This window comes from Coturnix japonica, chromosome 5, assembly GCF_001577835.2.
Source record: "Coturnix japonica isolate 7356 chromosome 5, Coturnix japonica 2.1, whole genome shotgun sequence".
NCBI lineage: Eukaryota > Metazoa > Chordata > Aves > Galliformes > Phasianidae > Coturnix > Coturnix japonica.
The window spans coordinates 29,263,704-29,284,638 of NC_029520.1; the positions used below are offsets into that span (position 1 = coordinate 29,263,704).

General features: G+C 34.3%; 1 protein-coding gene across 2 annotated transcripts in view; it reads right to left on the bottom strand.

Annotated features, from left to right (window-relative positions):
• The window catches only part of STXBP6 (syntaxin binding protein 6), a 69,013-nt gene that overhangs the window by 23,864 nt on the left and 24,214 nt on the right, over positions 1-20,935 (bottom strand). Inside the window, exons 1-2 of one of the 2 annotated variants that reach the window (XM_015864904.1) lie at positions 16,519-16,619; positions 9,992-10,143 (exon numbers count right to left, since the gene is read on the bottom strand). In XM_015864904.1, the coding sequence (XP_015720390.1) occupies positions 9,992-10,067 (76 nt within the window). In that variant the 5' untranslated portion in view covers positions 10,068-10,143; positions 16,519-16,619. Of the gene's footprint in view, positions 1-9,991; positions 10,144-16,518; positions 16,703-20,935 lie in introns of those variants that run through there. The other variant, XM_015864903.2, reaches the window with a different exon arrangement.

Below are 20,935 nucleotides of genomic sequence, written 5' to 3' on the forward strand. Positions count from 1 at the left end.
AAGCTCCTTCAATCAAGATTTAAGAGAGAATAAAATGAATCCTCAAAATACAAGTTTAAAATTATTGTATAAAATTAAAATAAAATTAAAAGTATACAAGTATAAGTTAGCTCAATGTGCTGAAGCACTCCCTGCTTTTGGGGAGTAGGAAGAAGACAGCACCTAAACTAAGAAGACACCAAAACTAACCTATTCTTCAGGCTCATTCTCTTAATGAGAAACATGTCATTGTTTCACAGATGTACATTTCTGCAACAGTTTCCATCTAGTAATTATTCCTAGTTTGTAACCTATTGTGAATAAAGTAAATAAAAGGTGAAGAAGAAGAGGTAAATAGAGCTTATTGTCTTCTTTTATGTTTTCATATAAAAATTTCAGAAATCAAAGAGCAAGTAATAAAAAAAGATAATAATCCTATAATATTTTTTAATATTTAAAACAAAAAACAAACAAACAAACAAACAAAACCAAAAACAAAAAAGAGTTCTTCCTTTCCTGGCACATACACTTGTCACTACATGCACCTGTCACTACATTTTTTTAGAACAACTCTTTAGAATTCAGCTGGTACGTAAAATGATAAATGAGACAACAGAATAATTGGGATAATCTGGGTTAAAGTAATTAGCATGGGTAATTTGACTATCTAAACTACTGCAACAGCTGCTTACAATATTTGCTGACAAAGAGCTACTGTCACACAAGTGAACCCCACTGTTCTACTCCCACGTCTGAGGATACGGAAAAGTTTTGCCTTTATCTGAACAAGAAACTTAAATCTCAAAGTATCTACAAATAAAAAACATTTCTGTTTGCTACTCAGAAGGAGCTGCATACATATATCTACATGTATATACATATAGTATATATACATACTGTATCAGTTGGTCTAACTGTTATCATATAGTCACACCTGCATCCCAGTTACAGGGTTACTACCTCTATCACAGCTGTAAAGAATATGCTATCCAAAACAAAAAGATACAGACATTATCCCAGAAAATTTATACTGCAGAAGGACAGGTAATCAAGCACTTAATTATTTGGCACTGCTAGAAATTCAGGAATATGTGACTATTATAGCATGTCAGGACACAAATGGATGGTAATGAGGCCCTCAAAGGCTCTTTCGAAGTCAATTTAGCCTCATCAGAGATTTACTGAATGCAGCATAATTGCAAAGACTGCAAACACAAGAAATTTAATGTGATCTAGAGTAAACTGAATAGCTATAGAATCTACAAATAACACTGGGGAAAAAAAGGCTAAGGCACTTGGATTGAAAAGATGCAAGAAATAAAATTACAGAAGAGAGCTGAGCAGCCCCATCCACTTTGAAAGGGTTTTATCTTAAAACCTCAGTCTCCATAATCAAACTCAACAGAATGAAGCATAAAGAAGCTATGGTACTAATGAGCAGACTTCTTGAAGAAACATCCAAATAGATTACATGTGCTCAACAATTATTGTACAGTACCAGCTCCTGTCTAAGTCATATTTTAAAGGTATATCTCAAATGCATTTCTCATACTATTGCATTTTGCATTCAATTGGGATGGCTTATTCCCAGAATACTAGGTATCATGCATGGCTGACATGAGTAGAAGAAAAGCAACAGGGATCAGATTACCTTCAAGCAAATAACTGAGCCACCTCAATTTCTTCTAAATAAACATGAAACACAATCAGAAAGTAATACTTCATAGCTACACCACCCCTCTACACCAGAGTTTTAAAAAGGGACCTGAAAATATGGACAGAAACAGGCCTACAGCCTCCTTTTAAGAGCAGGCAAAAATGCATTGCTAGTGGTGACTATGCAGAAAAAACAGTGTTTAGTAACTTATATTTCCTCTATCAAATAACATCATTGTGTTCTTTCTACCTATTGTAGTTTCCATGGAGGTATTACTTTCAGCATGCGTTATGTGTATAGATTTCATTAATACCCACAAAACACACACATTAGCATCATGCTCACGTATAAGCACAAGATGAGGGACATTATCTGAAGCAACACTTTTACTAAAGATAGAAGCAGTTCTGCACTTGCATGCTACCACAAGATATTCACAATGATTAGAATGTGACAGCAAAACTAATAATGCTGTATGTTCTCCTCTAACTTGCTAATATTGCCAGTTAGAAGAATGTTTCTCCTGAGAAAGGTGAGAATGTAGATATTAGATTCACTTTTACAAAAAATACTAAATTATTAAAACAAATATACACATGAAGACCTGAAATAATCTACAAGCAATGTCAATTGATACTAAATCTTATATTAATTGCAAATAAATAACAATAGATTAAGGAAATAAATCACATTTCATATGAATCTGATAAGGTTAAATGTCTGTCATACAGATATCATTTTCACGATGTGAAATACAATCATCTTTGAGAGGCTGGAGTGACCAGCATGGAATACTTATTTGGATTGTGATCTACCCTTTTGAGGCTGAGAATACTGAGCAGCTTGCTAACAATCTTTATTTTATTTGTTATAATTTACATACAGGTTTTGTTTTGTTTTGTTTTTGTGTGTTTGTTTTTTTTTTACTTTTAATTAATACATAACAAGGACATCACTTGACCTTACTGATCTCAAATATAGCTCTGAACAAATAATTAGAATCAGCTTGTTCATTCCTGTTTTGTAGCAACACCAACTAAGAATTCCAGAGCAGAGACAGCAGAGTATTGATAGAAACATGGTAACTTCACAGCTCATATCAGATACTGCTATCAGCTGAGTTCTCACTTTGCCTCACAATGCACTATGTTACATACTGTGGGCTTCATATACAAAGTGAGAATCAGACTGAAGTAAGCAATCTGAAAACATGCAGGAAAATAGGAATATATTTCAAATGAATGAGTACACGACTGCACAAGCCATGGTACTATCAGAGAGGGAGAGAAGAAAACCTCTTCAGTTGCCACCAAAATCTTGGGACTGATGACTTATAGGATCATAGAATCACCAAGGCTGGTAATTCTAGATCATCCAGTCCAACTACCCACATATCACCAATAATTCCTACCAATAAGTCATTACAATAATTCCATGTCCTTTAGGACAACATCTAAATGTTTCTTGAAAACCAACAGAGACCATGACTTGACCATCTCCCTGGGCAGCCCATTCCAGTATCTAATTACTCTTTCAGAAATGTTTTTCTTAACATCCAACCTGAATCTCCCCATGTGCACCTTGAAGTCATAACTGCTGTGACTGGCCCTATAGACTCCTTTCAGACCTGCGTTCCTTGCATTCAGACACATTACATTAATGGGCAAATTCCTTGTCTTACACAGCCAAGACCTTGCCAAATCATCTCTTCTGGATTAAACTGGATAATAGATGACTAAAAACCAATTCAGCTCCAAGTTACTGCACAGTATTTAGTGATCTATGATACAAAAAAAGGAGTAAGTAGATTAAAAAAAATAATAATAAATCAGGCTTACAATTCTGTGTTTTCTAATTTCTAGCTTGAAGTACAATCTTCTTATTGACTTAATGTTTGACTGAATCCATTTCAGTAAAGAAAAGTAAAAGCAAATAGAACCTTGTCACTTAAAAAAGGATGTAATATTATTACATCTCAATATTTAAAATGAGGACAATTTATTTCTGCAAATAGTCAAGTCTGGAGCTATTTCTTGGAATGCTTTTTGTTCAGGAGGAATATCTAACTTAACTTTTACTACTTGATTTGTGAGAAGCTACTTTCTATAGTAAATTTTTGCCTACAGAGCGTTAAAGTACCCCAAACAGATTTGTACTGGCAGTTAGGACTTGGATATAACTACAGTAAACAGTACCAAACTGAAGTAGATAAGAAAAGTTTAATAAGCTTGAAAACAATTAGTACTAGATATATTATTAAATTCACCCAGTTAACAACTGTATAAGTACTTAACACCAGTCCTGTGGCAAGTACTATATGTCATCGTTAGAGATGTTCATGTTCAGACATGAATAATACCTTTATAATGTTGATTAAAAGACTGTGTTTAAGTATCCCCTAGATAAAATTCAATTTTAAAATGAGGGGAGTAAAAAGGGAAGTATAAAGTTCCAGTCAAGAAGAATAAATTAAAATGATAACCCATCCTGATTTGTACTGTTTCCCCATATTCTACAACACAGTAAGTACAATAGCCTTTAAGAATTTCTGAAGATTTTAAAAAATACAGTAATGAATGAGCAGAAAATCATTGAATCTAATTACTGAAGTATGATTGACAATAGTTCTCTTTACTCTGAGATTACAGATTGCATGAGAGATCTTACAGACAAATAATTTAACATTACAAGAGCACAGATAGTGTGTAGTTACCACAGATGGAGGCTCCAGAAAAGAGGATGTAGGGCTTGTTGTTTGTAGTTGGTTGTGGGATTTCTTTTTTAGTATTTATATACAATCTACAACTGAATGCAAATGTTTCTTAACTTATTTTGAAATAGAAACCAAAATAGCAAGACCCTACATAGAAGCCTTCTAATCTTCAAGGAAGGATGTCCTAGACAGTATGTCTATGTACAATGTATATCCCAATAGCTGGATGAAGTAGTGGCTCAATACTCTTAAGACCAGGAAATTCTGATAAATTTAATGACATTCTGTGTCAATATAGACACTGTATATTATAAAAAAAATGAGACTTGGTGGAACTGGATATAGTAGTATTCACCTAATTATGCATGTCAGCTTTACTATCACAAGGATACAGCTGCTGTAGATATTTAACATAGCTCTTTTCCCATTCTCCACTCCCCTTTGCCTGGGTTACACTTTCTGGCATCCCAAAAAACTGATGTGCCAAAGATGGAAGATAAAAAATAAGAAATTCCTTAGAAGTCATTAATATTGTTATCAGCGGTATGTCGAACACTATCAGTACAAGAAAAAGGATCAAGAAATAATAAGTTGTTTTAGAAAAATCCCTTCCACTTTAGAGAAATGAAAGTGTTCTAAAGGTGCTCTGAAGCAATAGAACAACATACATGTATCACTTAATATTTGCCTTCAAGATGCAACTGATTTCTTAGAAATTTATATAACAATCATCTTTTGCTGTTGAAATATGACTCCTTCCAGAATCTACAAACAAAGAGTTTTCATGTTTTTATATTCATCAGCTTTGTAAATCAATCTTCTTTTGCCTGCTTTCATCTTGTGGTCAACATCAAATGTAGTGCAAGTTAAGGTATTACTTCTATCATCCATAACACATGCATACCCATACTACAGTTTTGAAGAAAATTTATACAGACCCTCAAAACATGTGAAATATCCAAAGCAGTATCTTGATGATTTGCTTAATCTGATTTTGAACATTCTGTAGCCACCACAAATCCCAGTGACCTTTCTTGTGTTGTAAGTTATGTTACATCTGCTACTCTCTTAATACAGATTCTGTTTAAATAAAATCACTTCAAGCATCATCAGCTAAAACATACTAACACTGATACTACAAAGAGATGTGCCAAAAAATGGAAGTGACAAGAATTGTGTCACAGGTGTACCCTCTTCAGGATTGAGGTTGCATGCCATCTTGCTCTCAAGCTTACTAGAAGGCATAGGTAGTCCCAAGACTTCTAATAGATATGGTGATTTCATTTGCCAAAAGAAAAAAAACAACCAACCATACACAGCAGTACAGTTATTACAACACTGAGAAGGACTTCCTGATTCAGAACAGAAGGCCACTTCTTTGGGTAAGAAGGAAACAGAGTTCATTGTGTAAGGTAATCCTGCAGTGGGTCACATTATGATTCAAGGGTTTTAATGTATCTCTTCATACCTAGAGTCCAAGAGGACAAAACTGTTTTTTGCACCAGTTGCTGCCACATTAGTGTCAAAAGACTGAACTTGAGAAGTCAGACAAAATTTCTGTTTTAAGCAAGAAACATTACAAGTGGGTTGTCTAGTCCTTATCTTTATAGTAACAATTGCAAATTTACAGCCACATAGCAACTTAACGGTAACTGTCTTTGTTTCAAGAGTACTGATAACTGGATCATGAAACTACTGGCTCAGTAAAAATAGCATCTTAAAATAAAGGACATGTCACTCAATTTATACCTATTCTAGGAAATTCTTCGTGTACTCTGAGTCACTTTGCTTTGACAGATAAAGCACATAGTCAGAACATTGCTTGACAGAGTTACATGTGTATTTATTATGCTAAAAATCTAGAATTTATTGAATATCACCCAATTCTTCAGGTAAGTAATAATGCTCAAAATGAGAAAAAAAATCCGTTAAAAATAAAATTGCCTAATTATGTAAACTATTTCAAATTAAATCAGTTCTCATATTGATGTATTCCTTTTTTAGTATAGGAGGAAATATCTGATTTTGCATCACTTTAAGGCCCAAATAATATGCACATATTTTTAATTCTATTTTTTGTATACGCAGTTTTTTGACAAACTGTTAAGATGTCATAACATTGAGGATAAGAATTTTATGGAAAAAAAAAATTAAGTCGCTATATTATTCAATTTTTATCTGCAATCTTTTAAAAGAAATGCTGTGAGATTATTTATAACAAACAGAGGATCTAGATCCTCCAAAACAAAGTGAACATGGATACATCAAGAAGGAGATAAATTTATATTCTTTCCTGTGTTTTTCACTGAAGCTTCAAAACATGGGTAATGTAACATTTTAATTTTTTTATGTATGCATGTCACTATCTATGGAGAGAACTGTGCAAAAATAAGAGAAGCAGTGAATTATTTGCATGGAAATTTATATTAAAAAAAAAAAAAAGCACAAATAACTATAAAGCCAGTGAAAGTCCTATTTACACTGCTGAAGTAACAAGAGAAAGGCAAGCCAAAGCAGAAATAGCTGCAGTATAAGTTAATAGCTGAACCTCAAAATTTAAGAGAATCCACCATCTGTTTTTGGAAACAGATGGACTCTATTCACACAGTTATGTCCTAATGACCACTTGTTTAGAGTTATGCACATAAATCTACCACATTCTTAACTTCTTCCTTCTTGATTTTACAGACCTCTTAAAAATCAGCCTTTATGGTCAAAAGCAAACATATTTCAGGAAATATTTTTCTGCCTTTCTGCTATAAGATACCCTGACCTGAGCTCATGAGGAAATGCTTGGATTGAGATTACTGAGTATTACACAAGTCAACTGAACAGTCCTTTCTGGCCTTATATTAGAGGCTCAAAACAACAAAATGGAGTCCAGGAAACCTAAGAAATATCAGACATCTAGGCTGGACAAAGCGCAGAGAGAATAAAACTGGAATTCTAAATTCTAAATGATTTCTCTTTAGCAGGGGATGATGTCAAATGACAGGATATCAAATTTTCACAGTTGTCTGGGTTTGCGCAGCTGTGGCAGGATTCTAGAATTAGAAGGAAAGAGAAGCAAAATCAAAATATGCTCCAATGGAGCAGATAAAGTATTGAGAATTAATGAGCATGGTTGGCTGTAAGACAAGGATGGGTTCCTTAAAAAATAAATAAATAAATAATTTTTTTTTAAAGTGAAAAGAGATAGAATAATAACATGTAGTTAAAAGACAATCATTGACTCATATAATGGCTTGGGTTGGAAGGGACCTCAAGGATCATTGAGATCCATCCCCCCTGCTGCAGGTAAGGCCGCCAACCTCCACATTTAATACTATACCAGGTTGGCCAGGTCCCCAAACTTGGCCTTGAACACACCCAGGGATGGGGCAACTACAACCTCTTTGAGCAAAGAGCTCCAGCAACTCAGCACTCACTTGGTGAAGAACTTCCCCCTGATATCCAACCTAAAATCTTCCTTACTTCAGTTTAAAACCATTTCCCCCTGTTCAGTCATTATTTACCCTTTCAAAGAGCTAGCTCTGCTCCTGTTTATAGGCTCCTTTTTAGAAGGCTGCAATTAGGTCACCCTGCAGCCATCTCTTCTCCAGGCTAAGCAAGCCCATCTCCCTCATCCTGTCTTCATAGGGAAGGTGCTCCAGCCCTGTAATAATCTTTGTGGCCCTCCTCTGGAACCTCTCCAACATCTGTCTTTCTCATACTGGGGGCCATAGATCTAGATACAGTATTGCAGATGGGACTTCATGAGGGCAGAGTAGAGAGGGACAGTCACCTCCCTGTCCCTGCTAGCCACCCAATTCTCTATATTTCTATATCCTCTATATCTAGTCTGGGTTAGGAATTAAAGAGGTTGACGCAAGCATGATGATTTTATATATGCTTTGTTTCTTCCTTATTTTCTTTTTAAAGTCAGTTTCTCTTTTCTCTTACTACAGAAGTATCTGAATGAATCTCCTTATTCCCTTCTTTTCCCAGATTAAAGAACAATGTTGTACTATTGTTGGAAACATTTTAAGGAACGTGTCTTCCTTGATGCATTGCTATTCCAATTTCTCCCATATCTTTTAGTCAACAGGGCATACACTAACCAGATCAGGTGCAAAATGACAGGGGAAATAAACCCTCGTCTAGAATCTGACATGGAATCCTCACTCAGTGTCATCTGTGAATATAGGAGCTCAAAGTCTGTACTCAGAAAAAAAAAAAAAAAAGACAATTTTCATATTGCTCCTAAGAGTTCAGCTTTCAGACAAGTTCTGACTGCCCATACTAACACATTTTCAAAGAGAAAACTCTTCTGAATGAGGTGGGGGAATGGGGGCAATAATCACAGACATAATTGTCAGTGCTTCCAGGGTTCACTGCTTTTAAACTTTGAATGGTCTTTATCTGGTAGACATCAGAAATCATGCAAAAATTAGACAAAACAAAAGAACATCCAACACAAAGAATGTCTCTAAATCAGTACAGCATTTGTTCAACAACACACACTTTTCTCCAGCTGTCAGTCTCCAGCTGTGGAATTTCTGTAAAGATCACTAATTACAAGATTTTCTCCATTCAACTTTGAGTCCAAAGAAGTACTAAGAAATAACACAACTGGTGACTAAATATTTGGAGACTGTATTATCTAAATGAATGGCACATATAACTCCAGACAGTAATTCTACTTGCTTGCACTGCTGTTCTGAGTAATATTAGCAGACAATCTGAATAAGACAATTGCCCCACTACGCATTAATTTTTAAAGATTCTATTTAATCAGCATAACCTAAGTAGCGAAACACAACTAAAAAAGGTGTTTTTTATTCAGTTTAAAAGACAATTAGAGAATTAATGAAATCTGTGTTATTTCTTATGAACTGTAATGCAAAAAAACAAACAAACAAAAAAACCACAACAACCCAGCCATTACCACTGGATGTTAATGATGCTTTAGTCTCACAGGGTTGCAGTACAGACTTCAACCTCTGTCTTTCAAAAAGGCATCATCATATTGTATACATCATTAGAGTCAAGAAAAGTCATCCTTAGATTATGCAGACACACATACCAACTCTATCTTTTGTTTTCCCCCTCCCAAGACCTTCTCCTTGCCAAGGAAATAAGCTATGCAGTGTTAGCACAAGAAATACGTCAGAAGGCTACATCAGTCTTTAGCTAGAAAACCAAAAAAGGTCACCTCTGTATAAAGCAATAAATATCAGTCTTAGGGAGCTGAACAAATTAATATCTCATGAATTAATTACTCAGCAAGTACAAAAATAAAACAAAATTATTTGAGAGCCTTTTCAGAAGTTCTTTACCTAGCTTGCATTTTCAAGTAGGTTTTAAAAATCCTTAGGTGCCAAAAACAAAGCCACCAAAATCTATCAGACTTTATTTTAGACAATTTCAGATAACCTAGTGTCAGAGCTATCAAGATTTCTTTAGAAATCTACTATGATTACAGATGAACAAACAGAACAAATGAACTTGTTTATTTAAAGTTTCATATTTTCCTCTCACTTGGGAAAAGTATATGTTGCATATATGCATTGAAATCAAAGTTACTGTTAAGAGAATATTCCTTTGATTTAAACATTCTGTTATCTTCCAAATCAATGATCCAGTCATAAAATAGCTCTTACCACAGAGGTACAAGAGGCAGAGATTTAAGAAAACTAAAACAGCAGGGGCTGATATCATACTGTCCACGAACAGCATTTAGTAGTTATTTCATCCAGCAAGAAGCTTATGTTGCAGCTTCCTTTCCAGCTGAGCGTCTCCTCTGAAGACATATCTGAGGAGGCAATGCAGACAAACAAACAGATTCTGCATTTAGAGGATAAAATTGCCTGAGAAATTTTACACACATTATGACTATGTTTCAGATTAAAATGATACCATAGATTAATCTCCTAAAATTGAATTTACTGTAAGTCTTGTTAATGTCCTTTATTAGCTTAAACGTCCCAACAGGAATGAGAAAATCTTGAGTCATACGAGTTTCAAGGAGACCAAATCATCAATATTCCGTTTAAAACTATTTAAGTTTTGTTTGTTTGTTTGAGACACTCCCCTCTGATATATTAAATGATATATCTGTAAAACACTGAAAAAATTTAATGCAGGCCTTATTATATTCACCTATATGGTAATTTAACAGTAGTCATCTCAGAAAAGCTGCTTGTAGATAACTGATCTGTGTTTTAGAAGGACCACTCAAGGATAAGGTAATTATTTAAGCTTCTATGAAAGAAAACAAAATCAAAAAGCTATGAGGGAAATTTCATCTCACAGGTGAAATAGGTGAAATTCCTCATAGGAAGAAAAAGAAAATAAGATTATCATTATTTTTTTTTCCCCTAACACTAATACTGGAAAAAACTGAGCTGCAGTACAATTGTAACGTGATCATTCCCCTGAGGCTACAAAAGGTTATTACATACCATGGAGGTCTAAAGAAACACGGCAAAAGAGCCACTGAAAGGGTGGGGCAGACTTTCTCTGTGAAGCAGTTCCAACTAAACAGTTACTAGAGATTATTTTGGCTTAGACAAATGGGCAGCTCCTCCTTGGCACAAGGCTAACAAAACTCTGCATGCTTCATATTCATTCAGCTTCCCCACCCTTCACATGCCTTTTTTTTTTCTTTTCTTTTTCTTTTTTTAATTTATTTTTTATTTTTTATTTTTTTCCCCTTCATGTTAGGACATGCATAATCACATTACATATACATATATATTCATAGCTGAAAACTTTCAGATATTACACAACTAAGGGAGAACGGGGCAGAACAAGATCTAAATACCTCCCCTGCAGTATGTCACAATTGGCCTGTTCCTTGATTAGTACAAAAGCTTCTGGCAGCAGTTTGGATGAGCTTGGGTCACAATCAAATCACAATAGCAGATGAAGTTATCAGTCCTGAACTGTTTTGTATTTAATTCACTTTAAAATGATTATTTACAGATGAAACAAAGAAAAAATATTTGGAGATCAGGAGCATACTACTCATATTTCACAAAGCAACAATAAAGGCCTATTTAATGACACAGAAGCTTGATGTAAAACCCCAATTGGCTTAGCAGTTTCTTTTTAAAGTACTTCTTATGGGCTCAACACTGAAAATTGTTTGATGGTGCTGGCTTCAAATAGAACAATTATGATAAAAACTTAGTGGATTTAATTCCTACAGCTTAGAGTACAGTAACAGGATAAGATTTTAAGTTGATGTTTACCCATACAAAGAGTTCATAACACTGCAATTAATAGTCAAGAAGAAAGAACGTCTAGCAGTTAACAACTAACTCAGAGCAAAGCCTACATAGTAATTGACAGAAACATTTTCTGAAGTACAACTGGAGAGAGCACTCCAGATGTTTCCTGCCCCATATGCATATGATACAAACTGAACAATTTGTATCACAATGAGTCAGAGTGCCATAGTGCCAAACTCCAATACCATGAAGCCTGAGAAAAATGTTCAAACTGAATCCTACCTCAAAGCAAAACACATTTTGAATTTTCAGTGTAAAATGAGAATGATTTCTACAAAAACTAGCAGAGACACTCACACAGGTCTTACATCCATAGCTGCCATATGCCAACTTGAAAGCACAGTTATCATAAAACATTGTAGATTACATTTTTATTTCCATCTCCAATTTCTTTCTTTCTTTTTTTTAAACCACATATAAGATAACACTAACCTCTGCAAAACAAAACAAACAAAAAACAACAGCAACAACAACCAACACCACTCATTTGAACAGAGAACGAACAAACCATTTCCAAAGACAGCATGACATTCAAACACTCTTAGGAACGCAAACCTACCCACCACAAATAATTCCAACAAATGCATAAAAAAAACCATTTGCCATCATCTTTTGCAATGGAGGAAAGGAATTCTGAAATCTTCCTTTCTGTAAAACATCTAGTAATTTTAGGATGCCCCCATGGAAAGGCTACAAATTCCAGCCAAGAATACCCTCAGTAGGCTTCTTTTGTGACAACATATGGCTTCCAACATACAGCTTTATGAACTTATTTTTTACACAGAACTTTAATGCATCAATAAACACTTTCAATTTGTGAGCTTTAAGCCTACCTCTATTTATTACTGCAAAGTTGTGTCTGATTCCTTACTTATCTCATAAAGATTCCTGGATTTTTATGCAGGTTTTTTGTTTGTTTGTTTTATTCCCTCTCCCCTGACCCTCCCCCCACCAACATCATTGGGATTCTGGAAATCTTTCCAGGAAGTACATGTGTGCATGAGTTGGAGGGTAAAAGAACACAAAGACCTTAACACTGAATAAGATTGAAGGCAGTAACACAAGATTCCTGGATCAACACATCACCCTATAAAACTGAAAGTGGTACATATAGTTAACTTCCAAGCTTCACTTACCTGCTACATTTCTATCTTGTAAAAGCTATATAGAACAAAATAAAAGATCAAAGTGCAAAAACAAACCACTGGCAAGACTACAAAACAACAAGCAGTAATCAGAAGCACAACCGTATACCTGCAGCTTTACAACAACAAAAAAAAAAAAAAAAAGAATATATTTCCTACATGTAAATTAGATTAAGTACAGAGGGATGGACAGAAGCATGTAAACATTCTTCCTGCACTTTCAAGAGAAAAATAAAGGAAAAAAAAAATCAAAACAAACAACAACAACAAAAAACCTCTTATTTTTCTATTTTTAAATAAACACAAAGATCAATAATGGAGAACAGAAAGATAACTCCAAAAGCAATCAATTGTCCACCTATGTGATTTGATTGCTCAAAGATTTTCAAAGACTCTTAAAGGACACTTCTGCAGTTCCCTTTATAAAATGGAACTCATCATGGGCATTAAGAGAAAGCGGTATGTAAACTTCTGAACACCCCTTTGAGTATCAAAGAGCTAAGATAGCAAAAATACCTACATTCTGATTTAAAAAAAACAAACAACAACACCATAGTTAAGAACAGCATTCAGTATTACAACCCATCATAATTAGAAGTACATGAAATAATTATATTTTAACAGTTTCATACAAGCATTGACTGCACCTGCAGTCTCCACATTGTGACAATTTCATTAGGCTGTCATGCAACAGGAATGCTGTTCTGAGACTAACATTACCATTGTCAGCAGTGTTTGTCTTCCATGACATGGCACAGGTTATGTTTGAGCTAATGACTTCAAACAGCCAGTTCTAATCAGCCAGCATTTCTACAGATAATTTCTGCTAGTTTCAGCAAGCATTGAGACTAGTAGCTAAGTATGAATTGAGAGTTCATACACATGTATATATTCAATATATGCCTATACAAACACACACACGTTCAATGCCTGAATCAAATCATGCCAAGTCACAATTCAAAAATATCAGCACACTCCTTTGAGCAACTTAATAGCCAGTATGAACAATGAATATGAGTCATTGAGCACAACACTGAATACATGCATTTACCCTAAATATAACTGAATAATTAAATTTTCATCCTAAAGCCATTAGCAAGACAGGACAGTACTGTTTAGAAACTTTCTCTTGGAAGAACTGGGAGGAAGAATAGTTTTCTTGTGTTGTTTTGTTTTTTGCTTTTTCACAATTAATATCTTTACCTCTCCCTGTTCTAGTTTATGAAGGATTTCCATTTCCAAAACTAAGCACAGTACAAAACTGATGTTTAAGTATTGTTTAGAGAAAACAAACAAATAAACAACCTGCTTACCTATTACATTAACTCAAAGCAAAACAAGTGCAATGTTAAAGGCTCATGTTAAAGAAAACAAGTTCTAAGACATCTCTTGGAAACTTTATTTTTGTTACAAGAAAAATGAAACTGTAATGACCTTTGTTTACTCCATAGAAAGATTAACAAAAACATTATGCCTCTGTATAATTACATTTCTATTTAATGTTAAAAGTCAATCAACAAACAAACAAAACTGAACAATCATCAGTATCTGTTAATTTAGCTATTTTTAACAGAAAAGTAGAGGCATGAGTCAATGTCAGAATTCATCCGATTTCCCAATGTGGTTAATCAAGGATAAAAGAAACCCTGGTAAATAAAAGGTGAGGATGTTCAAGAGGCATATTAGCGTCCATAGCTTTTAAAAGAGATTATACTTCCTTTCTGAAGCAACATTAATGAGGGGGAAATGAACCTGTGAATCCATAATTATTCTTATGTATCTGGTGATATAAGTATGTTTTCTAATTTAGAATTTGCTATGCGGGAATGACCTCGATATTATTACCACAGGTGTTAGTAAGCTTTTCATTTTTCTTTGTATAATTTGTAACAAAATGTTGAATTAAACTCTGTAATTGGAATGGAATTACACATGAGTGGAAAACCACCAAATGCAACTCCGTTCACACTACTGAACTTCATCATTGACTTAATCAACAAGAATACAGAAGGTGCACAAAATCTCTACAGGTTACAACCATGTTTAACTTGAAACAAAAGCGGTCATTGACTGCAAACTGAGGTAATAGAGGGATCCATAGACAACAGGAGAAGGTCTCCAAGGAATCTATGCTTGCACACAATGCTGCCAAGAAATAAGAATTACCACGTTCACATTAGATATGGCAGTCCTGTCCATTGAACTCTGGAGAAGTTTTTTCATAGATCAACAGAAAGTCAACATATATTTTAAGATAAAATGGCAAAAATGTTAGGCAGGGAACTGGTAATGGTAGCCACACTTTACCTTAAAAGCTACTGCATGTAACCAGCAGACCTTGCATTGAGTACAGATCCCAAAATGTTTTCCCTAATAAAACTCATGTACCAGTATAAGGCTTGATATTCAGCCTGTTGTACTAATCTGAGTCTATGAGGTTATGGCAACCACTACAACTGAGCTGCAGTAGCCATCAAATAGCTGTCCAGGTTTGACAGAACTTGCAGAAGACATAAATTGTAATCTACTTTCCATAAGTAATGAAACATACAGTGGAAAGCCTGACAGCTAAGTAGGCCAGATACCCCTCCAGAGTGAATGCCCTATGCTTGATTGTCAACACTGTAGTATTATCTCACTCCTTAATATAATGTTTAAACAGAAAGAAAGCATCCCTAGAAAAATACCCAATAAAAACTCTTTACACCATATGACAAAGTATCTACAAAATTCGCCTTGAAACAGAGATGAAAAATGAAATTTACTTTGGTTTCTCAAATTCCATTATACCCTATTTTCCATTTACTTCAAATGCAATGGCAATCTACTTAGCCTCACTAGGCACCTGTCCTCTGATCACTGATTTTTATCTCCATTAAGATGCATGCCCTCTAAGGGAGCAACCAATGCTTAAAAACATGACTACAACACCTAAGGATATTAAATGTATTCAAACATACTTAGTTGGCAGAAACCAAAACTACAGGAGATTTAATCCAGTGTGTTTTACTTATGTATACTAAAGTAAATGAACTGGAAATTGTTTCATTAGACAATATTAAAAAGTATATAGCAAAATGTACAACTACTACCTAGCCTGTTCCATAAAGCTCAAACTCTCACTAGTACTGTTTTGACCTTCGAGAAGCTCATGTTTCATGTGAACAGCTTAGCAACAGATAAGTCACTGCTCACTGTAACCTGTGACATCTCAAAACAGGTTTTTACATTATTTTCTCCTTCAAAGCATCTATTTCCTCCTTTACCTCTTATAAAGTCAAGTGACTGAAGTCTATCAGATGTTCTGTATGTCAACAAGCTAAAAATATTGTGGATGAAAGTTCCACATTTAAGGAATCAGTAAGTTGGTAACACAGATGTAATTATGAAAATGTGAGGAAAATATATTTACTTCAAATCAGAATTTTCAGTGCATAAAACACAGGTACAACTTAAATTTTATCCCTGCAAGAAATATCTTAGACTTGATAGGACAAGACTTTTTCTAAATATTCTTTCTTTATAATCTGCAGCTATGCTGTAAGAGAACATTTTTTCAAACAAAGTAATAGCCCAATCTATTTATTATGCAGCATAAATATTAATAGCCCATATTCTGAATGCTATTATTTTCTGCTTACATTACTAAGATACAAGTCAGCCAGCACTGCACAGCTTAGGGTAATATGTAATCAATTAATTGAAGATAAACTAAAACAGACAACTGGATGTCAAAATCTTTAATCTTACCTGACAGGCAGATGTACGTTAAATATTCACCCTGACCCCCAGTAGCTAGGAAAGGAATCTTTTTTTTCGTTCTTCTTTTAACTTGGACAGCTCCCAGCATCCTTTCATCATGTGGGGCAAAAATTTCTTTGCTGATCGCAGATTTGGCATTCATCGTAGATCAGATATAGCAGACTGACACTCTCTAAAATAAAATCAAAAATAAAAATATTTATATATTAAGAACTAATCCTAAGCTATGTGAAATTACCTTCGTCTTACACTGGCATTTGCAATTCTGACCCTTCAAGGAATCTTCAGAATCTCCCCTTCAGGGAGGCTATAGTAGATTCCAGCCACTAGATGTCCTTTACTGGACCAGTCCCTGATTTTAACCCATAAGCTCTCAACCTGGTCATGGCTGTTCCTCAGACACAGCTCTTCACAATCTATCCACTTCCTAACATAGAGGGCAACTCCCTCTCCTTTCCCTTCCACTCCCCGTCTAACCCTTCTGAAGGGCCTATAGAACTTATAGAGTGAAGTTACTTTACACTAAAAAAAAAAAAAAAAGAAAAAAGAAAAAAGAAAAAAGAAAAAAGAAAAAAGAAAAAACAATTTAATTAAAAGAGTCCCTTATTAAAACAAACATCCAGACCAATTTCAAAGAAAAAATTGGGAAAGAATGAATGCTTGGCTCCAGAGGAGATGAAATTTCTTAACTCACACCATAAAAGTTACATTTCATTTAACAACAAATAAATCAACATGGAAAAGAAATAAAAATAAGTCTACCATCTAGGTAATTACAAGAGGTTGTGACATTTTCTCTGCATATAATATCAGACCTTTTCTGTTATTATGTATTATGCAAGAGTACACTGTAGCAGCATGCTGTTGGTACATTAGGACTATCTTTTATAATTATTACTTTTTTAATTTTTTTAATTCTTATTCATGACCGCTATTTGTGACTACAGCTTCAATTACACAGTGTTCATTGTAGATGAGATAAAGGCTGATCATCATTACAAAAATAACACTTTCAAATGCTTAAACAACTTCTAATGAATGGAACATTGGGAAAGCCAAAATAAATTCTCAGGTAAAAATATACTTCAGTTACATAACACGTTTTCTCTAGCAGTAATAAACTGATGCTGTAAGTTCTGCAAATTGACTGTTGGCCTGCAGCTGTCCTCAGACATTGTCTTGCTATGTGAATGTACACACAGTGGAGTGAGATTTTAAAGACTGTACATGAATCAAAGGCTTCCTTGATTAAGGCACCAAATATTTATAAAGAAAGGAATAATTGCACTAAAACCAGGCTGATCGACTTTCAGTTTTTCTTACCTAAAATTGATTGCAGGACTAAATATTGTTTATAGATCCACAGCTTTCATATAATATTTAAAGATTTACCTCAAGAATAAGTATTTCTGTATATAGCTGATAGGATTCTGCTGAGCAGGTGGCAGGGCAAAGAAACAAGTACTACTCAAATTCTGTTTCACTAATTTCCCTCTAAGAAAATAGAATAACTACCAAATAATACAAAATGAATAGAAAACATAGCAAATTTAATGCATCTAACTGTGTATATACATGTTTAATTTGAAAGATAAATGAAAGAGCTTTTATGTATAAAAACACATAAATCCAACTTTCATATAAAACCCAGCTTGATAGTATCATAAGGCAAATCTCATATTTCAGTTGAAACAAGACAACAAAACGTGGAAGAACAAAATTTTGCTGTTTATATCTCATGCTGTTATTAGCTTTGCGATTAAAATGTTTTTGTACACATCCACCCTAAACCGTACACAAAGAGCAATAGTAGATACCCAACATTGCAATTGGTACCTCTGACTAAAGTATGTCCTCAGTGCCTAGGTTTCGATCCTTCTTTTCTCAGTACTTTGCTTACAGTTATCTCAGATGCCAGAAGTATGGGTTTAAATCTAATACAGATTACTTGAAATTATTTCTGAATTTTTTGTGGGAACCAACACGAGCAACAAAAGCCTGTTTACTGGAGGGAAAAAAAAAAAAAAAGTAAGCAAACTGCTAACTCATAGACTTTTGAGGTACACCTGTTGATACAGGTTCTGTTAAATTGTTTTTCCTAAGTCAAAAATCAACCTCTAGATGTAAATAAGCAGACTTTTACATATTTACTGGTGGATTTGTATGGAAATGACTTTAACCTTTCCTTTTTTAAAAACAAACAACACTATTTTTTTTTTGTTTTGGTTTGGTTTTTTTGTTGTTTTGCATTGCATTGCATATGCAATACAGGTTTTTTGTTTGTTTTGCCACTAAACACGGAATGCTTGCTCAAGGAACATGAATAAACTCCCATTTCACCTATTCTCCAAGAAAAATACCTCTTATTCATTAAAAACAAAAAAACAAAAAAACAAAAAGTCTATACATACAAGACTTCACATAGTAGGTGCAGATTTCTTTATACAGTTATGTTCTTGGCATTAGCTCCATGAGGAATTTAAATTATTACCAGTTTTTAATGGGCCTGCATGGATTCACACAATTCAAAAGGCAAGTATCTTCCTCCTCACCATATGCTATTCTAATGAATGTTAAAGATATTTTAGCCATCAGAAACCTACTGAACTTTAAAGAAAAGCAAAAATTACAAGTGAAAATATAACTCTTTCATGAGGCATAGGAAACTGTTAAGAACATCAGGAAAACAATTCTCTTGGTGTTTCATTTAATGTCAAGGTACTGCTGAAGATTTAATAGGGAAAATACATCTTCTGAGACACAAAAAAACCCAAAAAGTAAAAACAAACAAACAGACCCAAAAAGCAATAACACAACCAAACAGTGAAAAAAAGATCAGCAAACAAAATCCACACACTAAAGAACATGGCCTCCTGCTGTTTTCTTGACTTCATTTTCAGTCATAATTTAGATATTTATATTTGTATAATTGAAGTATCACATATTGACTTCATATTACAATTGTTTTTCCAGAGAGATTTAAAGAAAAAAAATAAAAATAAAAAATGCCCAAATTATTAACACATGTATGCTTGCTATCAGTGCTAGGCTATTTTTGCTTATATTCCAGCAATATTAAAAAAAAAAAAAAAAAAAAAAAGGATTGTAGAATGCCTCAATAAGCATAAGAATCTTGAAAGGGAACCCATGTTCTCTGTCCCATGTGCTTTCTTTGTACTATGTATTTGGTTTCACTCAAATTGTTCTGATGGTGTTATTGGCTGAAGGAAGAAAATTCCATTTTCCTCTACCCACTTCAATTTTACAGAATGGGATGTCTGAATATACACCTTACCTATGGTATTAGACAGAAAAGATGTTCCAGTACATATTTGATGTGATGCCTGAAGCACACTGCCCATCTGCATCACCTCAAATCATTCTCTGCTACAATTAATCTCCAAGGCATTTGTATCAGTAAAATCTCCTTCTAGGAACAGCCAAGAAGTCCACAGTCTTGGAAATGGAGGGAGAGATATGGATTAAAGGTAATTTCTAAAACCATTTTAAATAAAGATAGGAAAATATCTTAAGAGATCCCATACTCTTCAAAACAACAAATAGGGACTGCTTTGCTTGGTCAGTCAAAAGTTGAGTCTGCTTTCTGGCTCATCTCCAACAAGCAGCTGACTTATCTCTGCATTACAGGTCCATGAGAGCAAGTACAAAGATGAAGAATAAAAGTACCTGTTGAGGTAATGGAAGACAATTCTTAACATGCTGAATTTTATGAGTGGTAAGATCACAAAGAAGTAAGAAATAATAGATAAACTTTTTTGCCAAATCAACAGAAAAATAAGTTCAGTATAGTAAGTCTCATTGCCCTCAAAGATACTCTTTGATCACAAGGAGGAATGGGCTCACAGATAGGCAGGATTGTAGTGGTTAGCCTACAGCATGAAATCACTGAGCAGTCAACTACTGCTGAGATGCACAGAGTTCTAATGAACTTTCAAGTTTGATTTTAGACACCCTTACAGAGGACTTCTACTTGAGAGAACATCACAAGCCACCACCATTAACTGTGATAATTGTCTCATATTTACTTGCTAGAAACGTGACTATGTAATTGATCATTGCAATTCATCAAAATTACGCATTTCTTGTTGCCTCAGTTAGCCAGTACAACCTTCATGGTGATGCTCCTCCTAACAAATAATTTATGAATTCTAAAAGGTAAATAAATTTATCATAATTTATCATAAAAGTATGACACCAGATCTAGTTGCTTTAAATGTTGTAAAAAACTTTGAAAGGTTTTAACATAACACAAGGCTCGGAGTATCTTCTATCATCCTTCTATAGGTGAAAATTAATTTTGGTTGAGAAATTTTTAGAGTCAGACTCTGTATAGACTAGAAAAGATCCATTACTTCCTGCTAATAAAAATTCGTGCTTGGGGGGG